Source organism: Furipterus horrens, unplaced genomic scaffold (genome assembly GCF_987537825.1).
Source record: "Furipterus horrens unplaced genomic scaffold, mFurHor1.1.pri manual_scaffold_1, whole genome shotgun sequence".
Lineage (NCBI taxonomy): Eukaryota > Metazoa > Chordata > Mammalia > Chiroptera > Furipteridae > Furipterus > Furipterus horrens.
Genome location: NW_028327171.1, coordinates 213008401 through 213023674, shown reverse-complemented (window position 1 = coordinate 213023674; position 15274 = coordinate 213008401). Strand labels below are relative to the sequence as shown.

The following is a 15274-nucleotide window of genomic DNA, read 5'->3' as shown; positions in this document are numbered from 1 at the left end:
ATCATATTTGACTGGTTCATGACAAATCAAATAGACACAAAGAAGCGGCAGGAGAGGGGCTGGAAGAAGAAGGAAGGAGGGGAAGAGAGAAGGCTTCTAGTAAAGACAGCAGGATAAAGCTAATACATAGAATTGTCCTCCCCCGACTCTAACAAAACCTCTGATACAGTAGAAACCAGCAAACACTGTAGTTTACTAAATGGACAAGTATAGAACTGTAGTCTAAAACCACAAAGTTCAAAAGAGGGCAGCTAGAAGGAGAAAAAGGTTGTAAAATAGTAAAATGTTACTCCCAAATCCTAGTAAAAAACTTATTATCAAAAGTAGCCAATCTGAAAAGGCCACACTCTCCTTCACTAAAAACTATAGCCACACATTCATAGTTGATCAAGAAAAGAGGGACCGGAATAAGATGGCTAACAGTGCTTTTATGGGAAGAAGCAGAGATGGCTAATAACTTTGAGGAAATGTTTATCCGATGATAGAACTACTATGAAATCCCTGAGTCACTATTCTTCATCTTTCAAATTAGCAAAGGTTAAGTAAAAAATTACATTCTGCACGGCTAAGGTACAGTAAGAAACAGAATCGCACCCTGTACGATGAAACAGGCACGCCCATTCTCTCATGCCCCACCGAGATGTCGCCAATAGTGACAGAGAACATGTCAAAGGAACCCCAAGTCCACTCTGTAGCCGTGACAAGTGTGAATTCAGGAGCCTGATGGCATAGCGTTCCCTGAGCACTTTACTAAGTGAAAAGCACTGTTCTAACTGCTTCACATGCATTTTAAATTCTGACAACACCACGAGCCAGACTTCACAGGACAAGACAGCAGAAACAGAGAGCAGTAACTTCCCAGGTTATAGGGCTAGTGCTGGACGGGCACCGGATTCAGACCCTCACAGCAGGCACCGTACGAAATTATTGCTATGGACTGCAGGCTCCAATTTTTCTCCAGGGATAATTTACCCCAGACTCAATTTCTACCACATCATACAGCTATTTTACCAGATTTAGTGTAAACAGGTAAATAAATCTGGAATATTTGAAAACATTTACCTGCATCCAGTATTCCCTGGGCCAGAATAGCGCCAAACTTGGCCATGACGTCATCATGTTTATCATTGATGACCTTGGAATACAGTTGTCTGAACTGATTCACCTAAAGAAACAAACAAAAAAGAGAATTACAGACTAGCTATTCATTTGCTGTGTCATTTCAGAGCAGAGAAAATCGGTTGCTCAACTGGTAATGAACTAGAGTGATGAATTCCACAACATTCGAGGAGAGGGATATGGACCGTATTTGAAAGCAACACAGTTCCGTGGTGGAAATCATGGTGTTACGACTCTTCTCGTGGGGGAGCATCAGTTCGGCCTTCAACCCTCCTTCCACAGCAGAAGATTCAGGCTCCAAAGAATGCGGAATACAATTTCACGTGGCATCACTGTTAGCAGGCGTTCACGGGAACAGTAAGGCCTTCATTGCACTGGGAATTACAGCTGTTCTGTTCACCATCAACCTTACAGACTTAATAGCACGGTCCTTAGGGTCTACCTTACACTAAACTACCCTTGAGTGAAGTTGAGTGAGGTTTATATATAGATAAACGGTCCTGAGCGTCTGGTCTAAACGCTTTCTAAATTGAGTGCTTACTCACCTAGGGGGTACGCACGTTGCTGGGTCTATGTCTCTGAGAGTGGGCGAGCAAAGAACTGGCAGAGGAAAAGCAAATGTGTACTGGAGTTACTTACACCAAGAACACAATGTGTAGAGCTACGTGTCAGGACAGCATTCTGTAAAAGGACGTGATCTATGTCCTGAGCACATAAAAGCATTCCCTTTGGAAATTTCCATTGTACATCTCACAAGATATCTGAGAAATGTCCTGTTTTGATCCTTCTGAGGATGGGGCAATAGTTTTGATGAAATTGACCCTTGAACTTTGATTTTGAGGTGTTTCTGTTTTATTTCATGGACAGGTTTACAACCTTGTAACTAGGACTCTGCAGCCTTTAGACTTCAAGCTTATTAACAGCTTTCTCTTTTTCAGCAAAATGTTCATACCACCGCAAAAAAATGTTAATGTTGCCTTATTAGCAATTTTCAGATGAAAGAGATGACAGCAACTACAGTCCACAAAACTATTTTATCACTTTTCTGCTTAATAGAAAACAATGAAATAGAACTTTTAAGAATCCATAAACTGAGTACCAAGTCACTCTAAGGGATAGTGTTTCCTGAAAGGTTTGGTTTTTACACTGTCGTACAGTTTTGCTTTTGTAGTCTGTGGGAGTACGGCCTTGACTTCCTCCTCTGAGTTTATATTAGAGGCAAGGCCCCCAGCTGCAACTGTGGTTCCACATTCTTAATACCTAAGATTCTGATACAACCTGAAGATGGAAGCGTGCCCCATGTATTCATATCCACTAAGATTTGGTTCAATAATATTTTATAGAACTACTAAAAAACAAACAAAAAAACCCCACTATTTAAACTGCTGTATTTTTTACTTTTTGTAAATATAAAAGTTTTATTTATTAGAATAAATAGTTGCATGTTTTCTCAAATTACACAGTCTACCCTACGCCATCCCTATCCCAAAGATACTGCCATTGTGGTTGCAGAGCTCACGCCTGTGAAATCAGTGAAATCCTATGTGGGAAGATGATAAAACATTATCTTGTTCACAATACAAATAATGTGAAACCGACAGGTGAGGCTGAAGTGAATGAGTATCTGTACATTACAATCAGGGCAGGTATATTCCACGGTCTCAGCTTCCTTCTTTAATGATAGTACTCAGATGGATAACCTCCAACTGATAAAGATCAGCAAAAATCAAAGGTGTAAAAGCTACTCATAGTCGAACTGCTATATTTAAAACGAAAACCAGAAAAAAATGTGGCATCTAAGAAATGTTTATGTTCTAGAAGACAATAATTAAAACAGGATGAGAAGATTGATTCTATCTTTGCAATAATCCAATTTTTGGAAGACTTAAAAATGATTTTGACAAAGAGAAACAGTGAATAAAGAAAACAAAAATGATAGCAACTACTTAGAAACTGAAATCTATTAAATAAAATTCTATAAAATGAGAATGAATAATCGATGAGTTCTGAAAAATTTTCTCTTCCACCCATCCCCACCCCAAAACAATTTACGCTGCTGAAAGGGAGGACACTGTCCACTTGCTGACGGAGCAGATGGCAGAATGCCAATGTTCTCTCCTCCCGCTGTCAATACATAATTGACACAAGGCTGCTCACTGCGCTAACTTTAAGTGAAGAATTACAAGATCTGAGAGCACCGCACAAGCGATCGCATCTATGTACTATGTACCAAACATGGTGATTTTAGTACATGTAAATAAGATCTATGCATTTCCTGTTTCTCAACAAAATGGGCTTCAGAGGGCCCACCTGGAGAACTTAACACGGTCAGTGGTCACCGTGCACTGACAGTAAGAGGCCAGAGACCGAGGCACTAGCGAGAGAGAAAAGACCGGGGACAGGAAGAAGGGAAGGGGGAGGGAGCGGGGCTGGCAGAGAAGGAGAGAGGACGAGAGAGACAAAGGGAGGAGCGGTCAAAGCTGCTGAGAGCCTGTTATACCCCCACCTACAGGAAGGGCACACACGCAGGAGCATTTCTTTGGAGAGATATGGGTCAAGAGAAAAAGAAAAACGTCCTGCAGTCATCTGAAACCCTGCCCAAGAGGGCAATGACATTCGAACAGAATCTAGATGTAGCCATTTCTAAACTGAAACTGAAGGATGGATCAAAAAAGCCATGGACTGCCCGAGTTTGTGTTCTCTGTCAGAGGAACAAGTCATCCCACTGAATAAATTTTAAAGGACAGCAGGAGGCAAAAATTAAAAGTTGATTTTTATGATTTCAACCCATGAGTTCTAATTTTTCAAGTATGATTATATAGTTGAATCCACAAAGTGACCATAAATCTGTAAAAAAATGCATTTAGAAAGGATTATATAGTTAAAGTTCTCCCATTCTCCTACCACTTTACTTCCTGTGAGGTCCCTGTTCACCATGTGAGGAAAAGTGTCCCCGAGAGAACGCAAGTGACCAGAGAAGAGCCCGAGCCGCCCGCACTGCAGCGCCCTGCGGGGCCCGCTCACCTTTGGACACGTGACCTCTGTCTGCTGGATCATGACGAGCGCCGAAGCGATGAGGGCCCCTTGCCTCACGTAGTTCACGGGGTCGTTTGTCATTGGTTCTAGCAAGTTAATTGCTTCCTGGAAATATTAAAAAAACAACAACCTTAAATAAAGTTGATATAACTGTTTTCAAATTATTTACTGCCATTTTGAGGTCCATATGTTCACCTGACACTGTAATAACAAGTTAATTTAAGACGAACTGGCTGCAATAGTTTAGAACTACGTACACTTCCTGTAAGTTTCAATATACTTGATGGGTGTGAAAAGGAAACTCGAAGAACAGGCGTCCTCCTGCCTTGAGGTAAAGGAGGTCAAAAAGAAAAAGGAAATGACATTAGTTTGATAAGCACCTATTAGTTTCCAGGCAGAGTGGTATTTTATACATGTTATCCTGTATAATTCTCTTAATCCTAAAATAAAACATAAACAAAACAATAGCAACTCAAAATAATCTTTATAAACAAAGAAACTGAGAGTTAGAAAGGTAAGTAATTTTCCCAAAATCACATAAGCAGTAAATTCAGGTCAGTCTGACTCCAAAACCTATATTCAATATCTAGCTTCCTTCAAATATCAGGGTATAATAATGTCCTAGAAAATTTTTAAAGACCAAACTTAAAAAACTAAATTGAAACAAAAACAAAGTCCTCATCCCCAAAGAATGATTTTACTTGCGAGAACAGTAAAAAGATTAAATCAAATAGTACTAGGACTGATTTCAGTTACACTTGACAAGACCACATGTAATGGGATTTTCCAAACTATTTACCAGGATTCCCTCAACATCACACCTTCAGAATGGGGTCAGTACTATGACAAAAGGATTCCTTGATTAAGTGGGAGTTCCTGCATACTCTATATTACCTCCTCTCGTAGAGTCAAATGTATACAGCATATCAAAGGCTCTAGAATGTACAAAAGCTCCGGAAAGGCTCATTAAGGAAACCACTGGAACCTTCGTTTTTCCTAGCATTTTTCCATGGTACTTGACCAAGAATGCTTGTCCCATATAACTTATAACATAACTCCCTGCAGAACATTAACAATGTGGATTTACAGTCACGTGCCACTTAATGCTGGGGATATGTTCTGAGAAATGAATAGCTGTCACTGTGCAAACACATGGAGTGCATTTACATAAGCCTAGGTGGTGTGGCCCGCTACTGTAGTTGTACGTCTATACTTTTATACGACTGGCAGTGCAGCAGGTTTGTCTAACACCAGCATCACCATGAACACACGAGTAATGTGGTGCATGAACCAATGTTACCATGGTTACAACACTGCTAGGCGACAGGAATTTTTCAGCTCCATTAAAACCTTGAAAAAAAACTTCACTCAAGGACACATTAATTGATTTTAGAGGGGTGGTGGGTGGGAGGGAGGACCTGAGGGATAGGGAAACAAACATCGATGTGAGGGTCAGTTGCCACCCATACACGCCCCAATGGGGGAAATCAAACCTGCAACCCAGGTGTGCGTCCTGATTGGGAATCCAACCTGTAACCTTTTGGTGTAGGGACAACGCTCCAACCACTGAGCCACCGGCCAGGGCCGTTATAATCTCATGGGACCTCAATGCTGTTATGTGGTACATGACTGTGTTTATTTGTTTATAAAAATCAGAGCTATGAACAGATTTTACACATACCAGCTAAGTGTTTTTTCCTCTCCACTTCATTAAAGTGTAATTACACTGTGCAGGGGAGTCAGGTTTTTAAACATTACTCATACTGTTAATATTTTTTATGAAGTAGTCATGACAAGAATGCAATGCAATCTCCAACTTACAAGTTAAAAGACACTAACTTGGCCTTTGAGGTATGTGATATAACATCAAAGATATATTTTAGAATAAACAGATGATTCAGGTTTCTAAGAAACAAAAATAATCAAAGCATCAGACTTCAGATTGTTATTGATATGCAGATTATACAAACATTCTAGAAATAAAGCAGACTTGTTTAGTATGAGTAATAAAAATCTTTCATTGAATTAACTTGTCAGATGCTGCGTCTCAAAGAACATTTGCTCCTAGATATTAAGTTTAGAATAATCTGGAGAGGGAAAAAAAATCTAATTTACATATAACTTATGAGGCCTGACATAAATGTCTACTAAAGACCTGAGGGGGGAACACTTGGTAAAACATCCAACTATATGAAGGCCAATTTCTATAAACTGCATTTCATATACCCAATGACATCTCTAATAAAAGTGAAGATACATTCTCATGCAAGAATTTCTCACCCAGAAGAAATGAAAACATTTAAAAAATAAAGCTCAAGGCAGAGACCATGCCCAACTTGTTCACCACCAGACCCTTAAATATTCCCTTTATCATTTGTCTGACAAACATTTGCTGAAAGTCCACTACGTGTCATGTCTGACTTCAGATTATAGCAGTGCACACACTTCCCAGGGACTTCACATTTCCGTGGAGAGGAGACAGACACTAAATAAAATAAGTGTAAAAATATGTCAGGGAGTGATAAGAAAAATAAAAAATAAAAGAGGGTAAGGAGACAGAATGAGAATATTGGATATGTTTTTACACGATTCCTGATACATGTAGTACAATGTCTATTTTAATTCCTGGCTTCAATTATGTTTTATGTAATTAGTAGCTATTTGTATCTAATACTGATACTCCTTTTAGAGTAAAATGAAACAAAACTATGCTTTGTTTCATTTTAGTTTGAACAATGATAAAGAAAGTGACTCATTTCCTCTGACCTATGCGCGCGTGCGCACACACACACATAACGGAGCTAAATGCACGCACACATACACACAGTGGAGCTAAATGTACGCACACACACCTCTTGTTAAAAGATCACTGAGGTGTGTGCATATATCCTATAAAAGGTAAATCTGATTATGTTATTGCTGTGAATCAAAAATGCTTGTTATTTAAGCAATAGTGCATTTCTTTATGAATCTCATGATGAATTTTATGTTTTCAAATCATCAACTTGCCTAACCCAGCTCTCTGTCACTTCTGAGAGCTTAACAAATATCAGGTTATCCGTTAAGTTCATGAGGAGAAAACAGGAAAATAGCAGTTAAAATGATCAAACGAAACCAAACCAAAGGAATCAAACTAAATTGATTTGGGTGCCCTCAGAGGAGAACCTTGATACCCACCATACTAATTCTGCAAATTAAACATGTAAAATAACCATGTGAAATGACCAGAAGTAGTTTTTTAAAGAAAAAAAACCAAAAACCTTTATCTTCTTCTTTTTAAAAAAGTAATCCATGCTTTAAAAAGGCAACAAACAGGATTTTTTCAGGACAGCCCCCCACACAATGCGGTGGCTGGTCCCTGCGTGCGCCGGGTCGCCCAGCGCGGTGAAGTAAGGAGCTTCTGGGAAGCGCCGTGCGGCACGTTAGGCCTCACAGGTCACACCGCGCTGGCATCTGTACAGCCGTTGCACAAACTCCTCTGGGAAGAAAAACAGGCCGGCGCCAGGAGAGAACGGGCCCACGGGCCCCGGGCTTTACCTTGTTCCCAGTGCCGGCGCAGCAGATGCCCAGGGCCATGGCGGCTCCGTAGCGCACGTGGGGATTGTAGCTCTCGGACAACAGTGAAACGACGCTGGGGCACTGTTCGGGGGTCCTGGTAAGAAACAGAAAGTGAAGGCAGAGTCAGACGTAACATATTTCACATCAGGGTGAGAGAACTTCAACCAATTAAAAGAAGCCCTCACCCGAGGGTATCTTTATTGATTTTAGAGAGAGGAGAAGGCAGGGTAGAAGGAGAGGGAGAGAAACGCCCACGTGAGAGAAACACTAATCAGTTACCTCCCGTACGTGCCCTGACCTGGGACAGAACCTGCCACTTAGGTCTGGGCCCTGACCGGGAATTGAACCTGTGATCTTTTGGTTTGGGCACCAATTTTTTTAAAGTTATGGGAAACAACAGTTATAATTAACAAATTGCAGAATTAAAAATCTACAGAATTTTAATGATTGATATTAGAAATCTGTGTTCAATATTCAGAAAATACATACAAAGAAAGAGGAAAGTGTCAGTGAGTCCTCAACCACAGCTCCATGTTACAGAACCACGGTCATTCCCTGTGCCCCTCCCCCACAGCTGAGAATGACCACGGGGGCCCGGTGCACACTCTCTGTATCCGTCCTTACATTCCCTGCACACTCCGGGTTTTGTTTCATGAGACAAAAGTCATCTGTAGAGATTCCAGGGCGTTTCCAAAGCTGCATGAATGATTTCAATCTCCCCGCGTTACTCTGGCTGAATACTAAACTGATAAATTAGCCTTGGTAGGGAGGAAACTTTGATTTCTTTTTTACTTTAGCAATAACTTTTGTGTTGATAAGAATAAAGCAATTGTCCTTTTGTCATCCTCTTATATGTTTATGACAAAGAAAAGAAACGAAACAGCCCTGACCAATGACGTATCTGACCTTTAAAAGACTGTCCTGTGGTAGGGGTTACCCTTGAGGTGGGTAACGACAGGTGGGAACGACTAGAAAAAAAGTGTAAGGAGAGTTTATGGGAGGCTGGTAATGACCCCACACTAGGTGCTGGTCACAGAGGCATGTTCATTGTGAAAATTCACCAGGTTGTAGGCTAATGATTACGGGCACGTTTTCAGGTGTACATGTCATGTGTTACTCTTCAATAAGATGTTTATAAAAACTATCCATATATTACATTTCAATGAATTAAAAAAAAAAGACTATCCCATTGTGAATGAAAGCAGTTATTACCTATAGACCAATTCAAGCCTATAATTTAGTGCTGGAATTGTTCTCTAGCCCCAAACTCTGGTGAGTAGTAAATTTCAACTTTCAAAGGAGCAGAGCCAAGTTCTGAAAGCTGTCTATAGAAGTGCAATTCTGCTATAAGGGAAGGTTGGATTATTACCCCCTACAAAAGAGTCCATCACTCTTTCTTAAACGTGTTCTCAGTCTGACTAAGTTTCCTAGTATGAATAATCTGGAGACAATACTAATGGCAACAATATGGAAAAACAGTTTAGTGTTGTGAAAAAAGCAATCTATTACCAGGTGGACGATCTGGGTTCTAGCCTTAACTTTGCCGATTTCTTAGCATAGAACATTAGGGAAGTCATTTATATTTTCTTCTCTGTAATTAGAGATAACTTTTCTTGACTGTTTTGCAGGGATATGTTAAACAAATGAGCAAATAACTCAACATATGCTAATAACATATGCACGCTGAGGTAAATAATAAGTTATATAAGAGGAAGAAGCCACGGAGTCAAACACCCATGTTCAAGTTTCTGTTTTTGTCTATAAATAGCTGGGATAATTAAGATAAGGTTCAATTAACCAAACACTCTGGGGTCCCTTTCTTCTCAAGAAAGGAATGGAACTAGAAGTTCCATAAGGTCAGCTCCACTTTACAAAGTAAATTCTATGGCTTCAATGAGAAATATTCCTTTGAAATAAAGATGAAATTTAAAGTGATAGTACACCAAAGAGAGTTATTCTGTAACTTGTAGTTGATAGCACCAGCATTTAAATAGTATTTTCCACTCCTGTTAGGCTAAGAACTTAAAGCTCTGTCCATAATGTGATACTCAAATTATCTGACAAACTCAAGCATTCTTGTCTAATTAATTACAAATACTATTCAAGACTGCACAAGTCTCAAGAGCCAAGAGCAGAGACTATCTTCGATATTTCCATAAATTATTAGCAGTGCTAGGTACACTAAAGATAAAATCATTTTTATTTTAATACTTAGTAAAAGACAAAGGGAGACAGAATAGAAATATATTTAGAGACTCAAGCAACAAGTATTTCCCACTAGGTTCAAGGCCTAATGGTTGGAAAAAATATCAAGACCATCACTGTTCCCTTCCCCCTTAAGTTTATAATTCAGCTAAATAATCAAAAGAAGGTAGAGTTAACAAGTCCCTGTGAGTGTTAACTTCATAAGGGCTGAGTGTCTTTTAATTTTATGTGCTTTGAAGTTCCCAGTAGGGAGACCACGTATAGGTCTAGGGAAGGCCTGCTTTAAAAAAATAAAATACACACTGGAGTGGGTAACTAAGTTCTGATTTGCAGTTTCAATACAGTTTCCTGGCTCGTAGCTAACAGTCACCCTTGGCAACGTTAGTGCTTGCACAACGCCCCCCAGAGCAGGACTGTGCACAGGCGTGCGCACATGTCACTGCCACATCATCCGACCACGACTGTGCATACGAATTCTGTTCTTTCAGCACATTGGCCAGTAACGGTTTCTTTAGTGAATATTTCCTGCAACCTCAATGTTAAATCATATTCACAAATCAGAAAGCTTTCAAGAATATGGTGTCTTTTCCCCCTAATTTATCTTCACTAGAGAAGCAGAAGTACAGCAGGACACCTATGTAGGCAGGAACCCCATTCTAAGCACCCTGAGTCCATCACTGCGGGGATTCAGTGAGGCCGTAAACCTCGGAACGGTCCCTGGGTAGAATGATAAATTCATAGCTCATTAGGCAAGTGCCACGTGACTAACACAATGACACAGGCATTGGGAATATACACCCCCTCACTTCCCTGTACGCCCTCCCAACAACAGGTTCCAAATAATCTGAGCCGCATTCTAAATTTCAAAGTACCTACTGGATTCCAGTAACTGAATACACCGCAAACACCGCCATCAACACACAGAATAGGAGGAATAAAGAGCGCGTCTCCCTTATATCGCCTCGCCCACCGTGACCATTCATCTGTGCGCCCAGAAAACTCACAGCTTCAATCGCTTTATGCCCTCACTCCCCACATCTAATCTGATGACCGAAACCCTTAAATCTTGTTTCTGCTTCCATTGCCTGCTTCAAGCCCCAGTCATCTCTCACTGGAAATAATACAGTGATTCCTTAAATCATCCTTCTGCCTCTTTTCTTTCTTGTCTTCAGTTTTTCTGTGGTAGGGAGAACATGGGCTCGGAATTAGGAAGACCGGGATACCAATTCCAGCGTAGCCATTTATCAACAGAGTGGCAATCGCTAAACTCTCTAAGCTTTAATTGTTCTCCCCATAAACCGATACCTGCTTTACTTTATTCCTGCTGGGGAGAGCTGGCGGTCTGGTATCGTATAACACCGTACCATCACCGCTGAAATCTAGGTGCATAAGCGGCAATTGTCTTCGGGTCAGAACCAGGCATTTGGCGACCAGCGTGCTGTAGTTAGGACTCTTGTTTCCATCCGGGGCTCTGACCCCCAGACTTTCTCACTAGCCTGTTAGGGAGCTAATGGAGCACAGAATACTGATCCCCTTGCCTCTAAGCAAGTGCAGGACATTCTAGAGCGAATGAACTCACAGCAAATAGCTCATCTTAAGTGTGTCTTAAAACTTCATTTATTTTATGACCCCCGCTTGTTAAAAAAATATTATACTTATAACAGGGTGTTAACAATTTCATGAGACCTAGGAAAAATTTCGCCTGGGAACATAAGCACTGGGAGCTTAATGCAGGGCTTTACCGCGTTGATTACCACCAGGGCTAAAATAGGTTGTGAGGGCTATAAACTCAAAAGCGCATAAAAGTCTTGAAAGTTTCTCAGTTGAAAACAGCTCCAACTCTGACACATACTTTAGGGAAGTGTTAAGACAAGGAATGACATATTCTTTAATAAATTAGCTTAGATATTCAATCTCAAGAGTACATAAAACCATAATGTTCTTTGTTTACTTCAATTTTTCATGAGGTAGCTCTAAAAGGACAAAAGAATCTTTCTAAGCAATGACAGGAATGCAAACATTTACTGAAAGCAAAACCGCCCATTAATCTTTATCCAAACAAATACATGCATATAGTGCACATATATATAATTTTAAAAAAGTAACGGTTAATAAATGAGTACATGATAAAATATCATCACCGTTTTGCAACCTGGAATAAAGTAATGAGCCTCAGCACAATTATCAATGACTGCTAACCTCATAAAATGACAAACAACTAGACCTTATGTCCTGCCCCTACAGAGAGAGAAGAGAGAAAAACTGAACCAACCACGTACCAATTTACAGAAAATAAAGAAGACCAAAACACACATTATATTATACATAGGGATGCAATCAGCAAAAACCACACTGTGGGAAAACTCGACAGTAATAATGACCTGGTTTCCTCAACAAAATGCAAGGAGGTGAAGGAAGAGAGAGGCAACATAAGGGGAGAGATGGACAGATACCTACAAATTAAAAGAAAATAGACCAAGTCTTTAATTCTGATACTCCTTAAATCTTACTTTTCTATATAAACATTCATCTCTTAGATAATATCACAAAGTAATTCCTATAGTCTGTTATAATACCCTTGGATTAATTAGCACTTGAACATTTGTTAAATACACATTTAAATGACTAATCCCTGATCATCAATAAAAGCTCATTTCTATGTCTCTGTACACATATTTAGAAAAATAAACTCTAAACATGGCTAAGTCACAGGAAAAACAGTGGATTTTTCTTATTGGGTGAGGAGAGGTGGAGGGCAAAAGACTCAATACCTGGGAAACCGTTTTATTAGCACAAAATGTGTGATGTCTGAGTTAGTTTTTCACATACTTATTATGTTTTGATATACTGAGTTTAAAAGTATATTTACTCAGACAATTACAAATTTGCTAGCTGGATCTGTTTTCAACAATGGAGCTACATATTGTGGAAATTCAGGCAACTCTTTCTATTCTCTTTTATTTTTTGGCTATTTTATTTTTTTACAGTGAATACCATTAGAGGTTAAAAGGTGGGATATACTTTTTTGAATTGTTTTCATCACAATATAAAAGATCCATTATCGGGAAAATAACTAAGATAGAAGAAAACAGTTTTGTTTGTTTCCCAAACATACTTTTGTTCCATGAAACTCCATTTCCTAAGCTACATTTACTTTAGTTTTTTCCTTTATCAGTTCAGTACCTGCTGAATATCTATCACATGTAAAGTACCACAAGAAGAACAAAGCCACACAGAGCCTGCCCTAAACTTTAAAAATTTTGTCTTACCTTCATATTTCCTCTTTAAAAAAATCACTTATTGGACTTTAGAAAAACTAAAAAATTAGTATAGTTTTAGACAAGCTTTTAGTATATTTACAAACAGATTAATTTCTTTCTGTCACATAAATCAGGGGAGGGAATATCTCAAAGAGAAATTAAATTCATAAGTTATACAAGAAATTGCTATCTCACCATATCAAACATGGCTCTTAAAAAGCTCAGATAGGCCCTGGCTGGGTAGCTCTGTTGATTAGAGCGTCACCCCAATATGCATAGGTTGAGGGTTTAATCCCCGGTCAGGGCACATACAAGAATCAACTAATGAATATATAAATAAATGGAACAACAAACAGATGTTTCTCTCCACCCACCCCCATCCCTCTAAAATTAGTAATAAAAAAAAATTTCAGACAGCATTTCTGGAGAAATCTGTAATATTCAAAGTTATAATCAGTAAGCCTTTTAAAAAAAATCCTCACAGGAGGACATGCTCATGGATTTTGGAGACAGGGGAAGGGAAGGAGAGAGGGAGGAAGAGAAACATCCATGTGACAGAGAAACACGGACGGGCTGCCTCTCACACACGCCCAGACAGGGACCAAGCCGGCAACCTCGGCATGTGCCTTGACCGGGCATCTAACATGCAACCACACAGACTAGGCATGCAGTCAGTAAGTCTTTGGCCTCTGCAACATACCTCACACTGTTCCACGTGCGGCCGGGGAATTGAGAAGCCCCCCCTCAAGCCCCGGGCACAGCAGACACACATGGGAGATGCCCACAGGGAACCACGAGCTCTGGCATGTGGCACCGCTCACTCAGTCAGCCCTTCCTGGGGCTGGCGGCTGGCAGTGGCGGTCAGAGGCCTTGCACTTCCCCACCTTAGCCTTCCCCGGGCCTATGGGTGTTATACCCACAGTTTTGGTTTACAGGTTCACTGGGTCTTCAGCCCACGGCAAATAAAAGGAGCTGTATCAATGCGCAGGGAAAACTGCTGGAGTTTGAATGCTTTCGAGAGCCTGGCTTAGTGTGCTGGGCATTCTCTTCAACTTCAGAACAATGAGGTCGGCACTTATAGCCCCTATTTTATAGGGGTTACTGAATATGCTGACAGGGGGCAGCCGAAAAAGGACGAGGGAAGTGACAGCCAGAGGTTGAGAGGGGCCAGAGAATTTTAAAAGCAGACACAGATCTGCGACCACTCCGTACCGTGATGGCTCCTATCACAACCCTGGATCAAAGAGATTGGTTTATGCTTACATAATGCTTATATTCAAGGAACTAGTATACATGACCCAGGGACGTGGACGACAGGGTTGGGGACTGACTGTGGGAGAGGGGGGAGGTGGGCGGGGCAGGGGAGAGCGATGGGGGGAAAATGGGACACCTGTAATAGAAAAGCAATAAAAAAAAATTGGTGCTACAAAGTACAGCATTATTAACACCCAGACCCCTTCAAGCACACCAACACGTGCGCACTGGGGGTCCCGGAGGGAGAAAAGTGGGGTGGGGAGGGGCAGAAAGAACGTCAGAAGAAACAATGGTCAAAACATTCCCAAATTTTGTTGGAAGAATAGAAGCTCCCAAACTCCAAGTGGAATAAACTCAGAGATCAGTGAATGAACATGACAAAGGGACACTCTAGTAGGGACAGAAGATAAATAAGTGAACGATAAAGTAAGTAAAAAGGTGAAGTACTAAGGAGAGCAAAAACAGGGAGTCAATCAGGGTGCTGGGAGAGCCAGGGGAGGCGGGCACACCGCAGCATTGATTGGGGCATTGATTAGGGTCATCAGGGCACGCCTCACTGATAAGGCGGCGCTGAAGCAAAGACAGAAAGGCCCTGGGGAAGCGGGCCAGCCACGTGGCTATCTGGAGGAGGCGTATATTACGGGGAGCAATGATTTCCAAGTGTGCCACAACAATTTTTAAAACATGCAATACCTGACTATTTAGTCACGGGTACTGACCTCTTTTCCCTTAGGTTGTCAAAAAAATATTACAACAGCCAACGCTATAAGAGCTCTCTGGTGTGAATGAATCAAGATTACACTATTTTGGGGGGGGGGTCAGATTGGCAAAACATATATTTT

The 15274-nt window shown here is 40.6% G+C and overlaps 1 protein-coding gene across 1 annotated transcript in view; it reads right to left on the bottom strand.

Moving 5' to 3' along the window:
- Positions 1 to 15274, bottom strand: part of PSMD1 (proteasome 26S subunit, non-ATPase 1) — a 79976-nt gene that overhangs the window by 14006 nt on the left and 50696 nt on the right. The window contains exons 17-19 of the mRNA XM_090284934.1: positions 7693 to 7807; positions 4144 to 4260; positions 1063 to 1165 (exon numbers count right to left, since the gene is read on the bottom strand). Coding sequence (XP_090141060.1) covers positions 1063 to 1165; positions 4144 to 4260; positions 7693 to 7807 — 335 coding nt within the window. The remainder of the gene's footprint in view (positions 1 to 1062; positions 1166 to 4143; positions 4261 to 7692; positions 7808 to 15274) is intronic.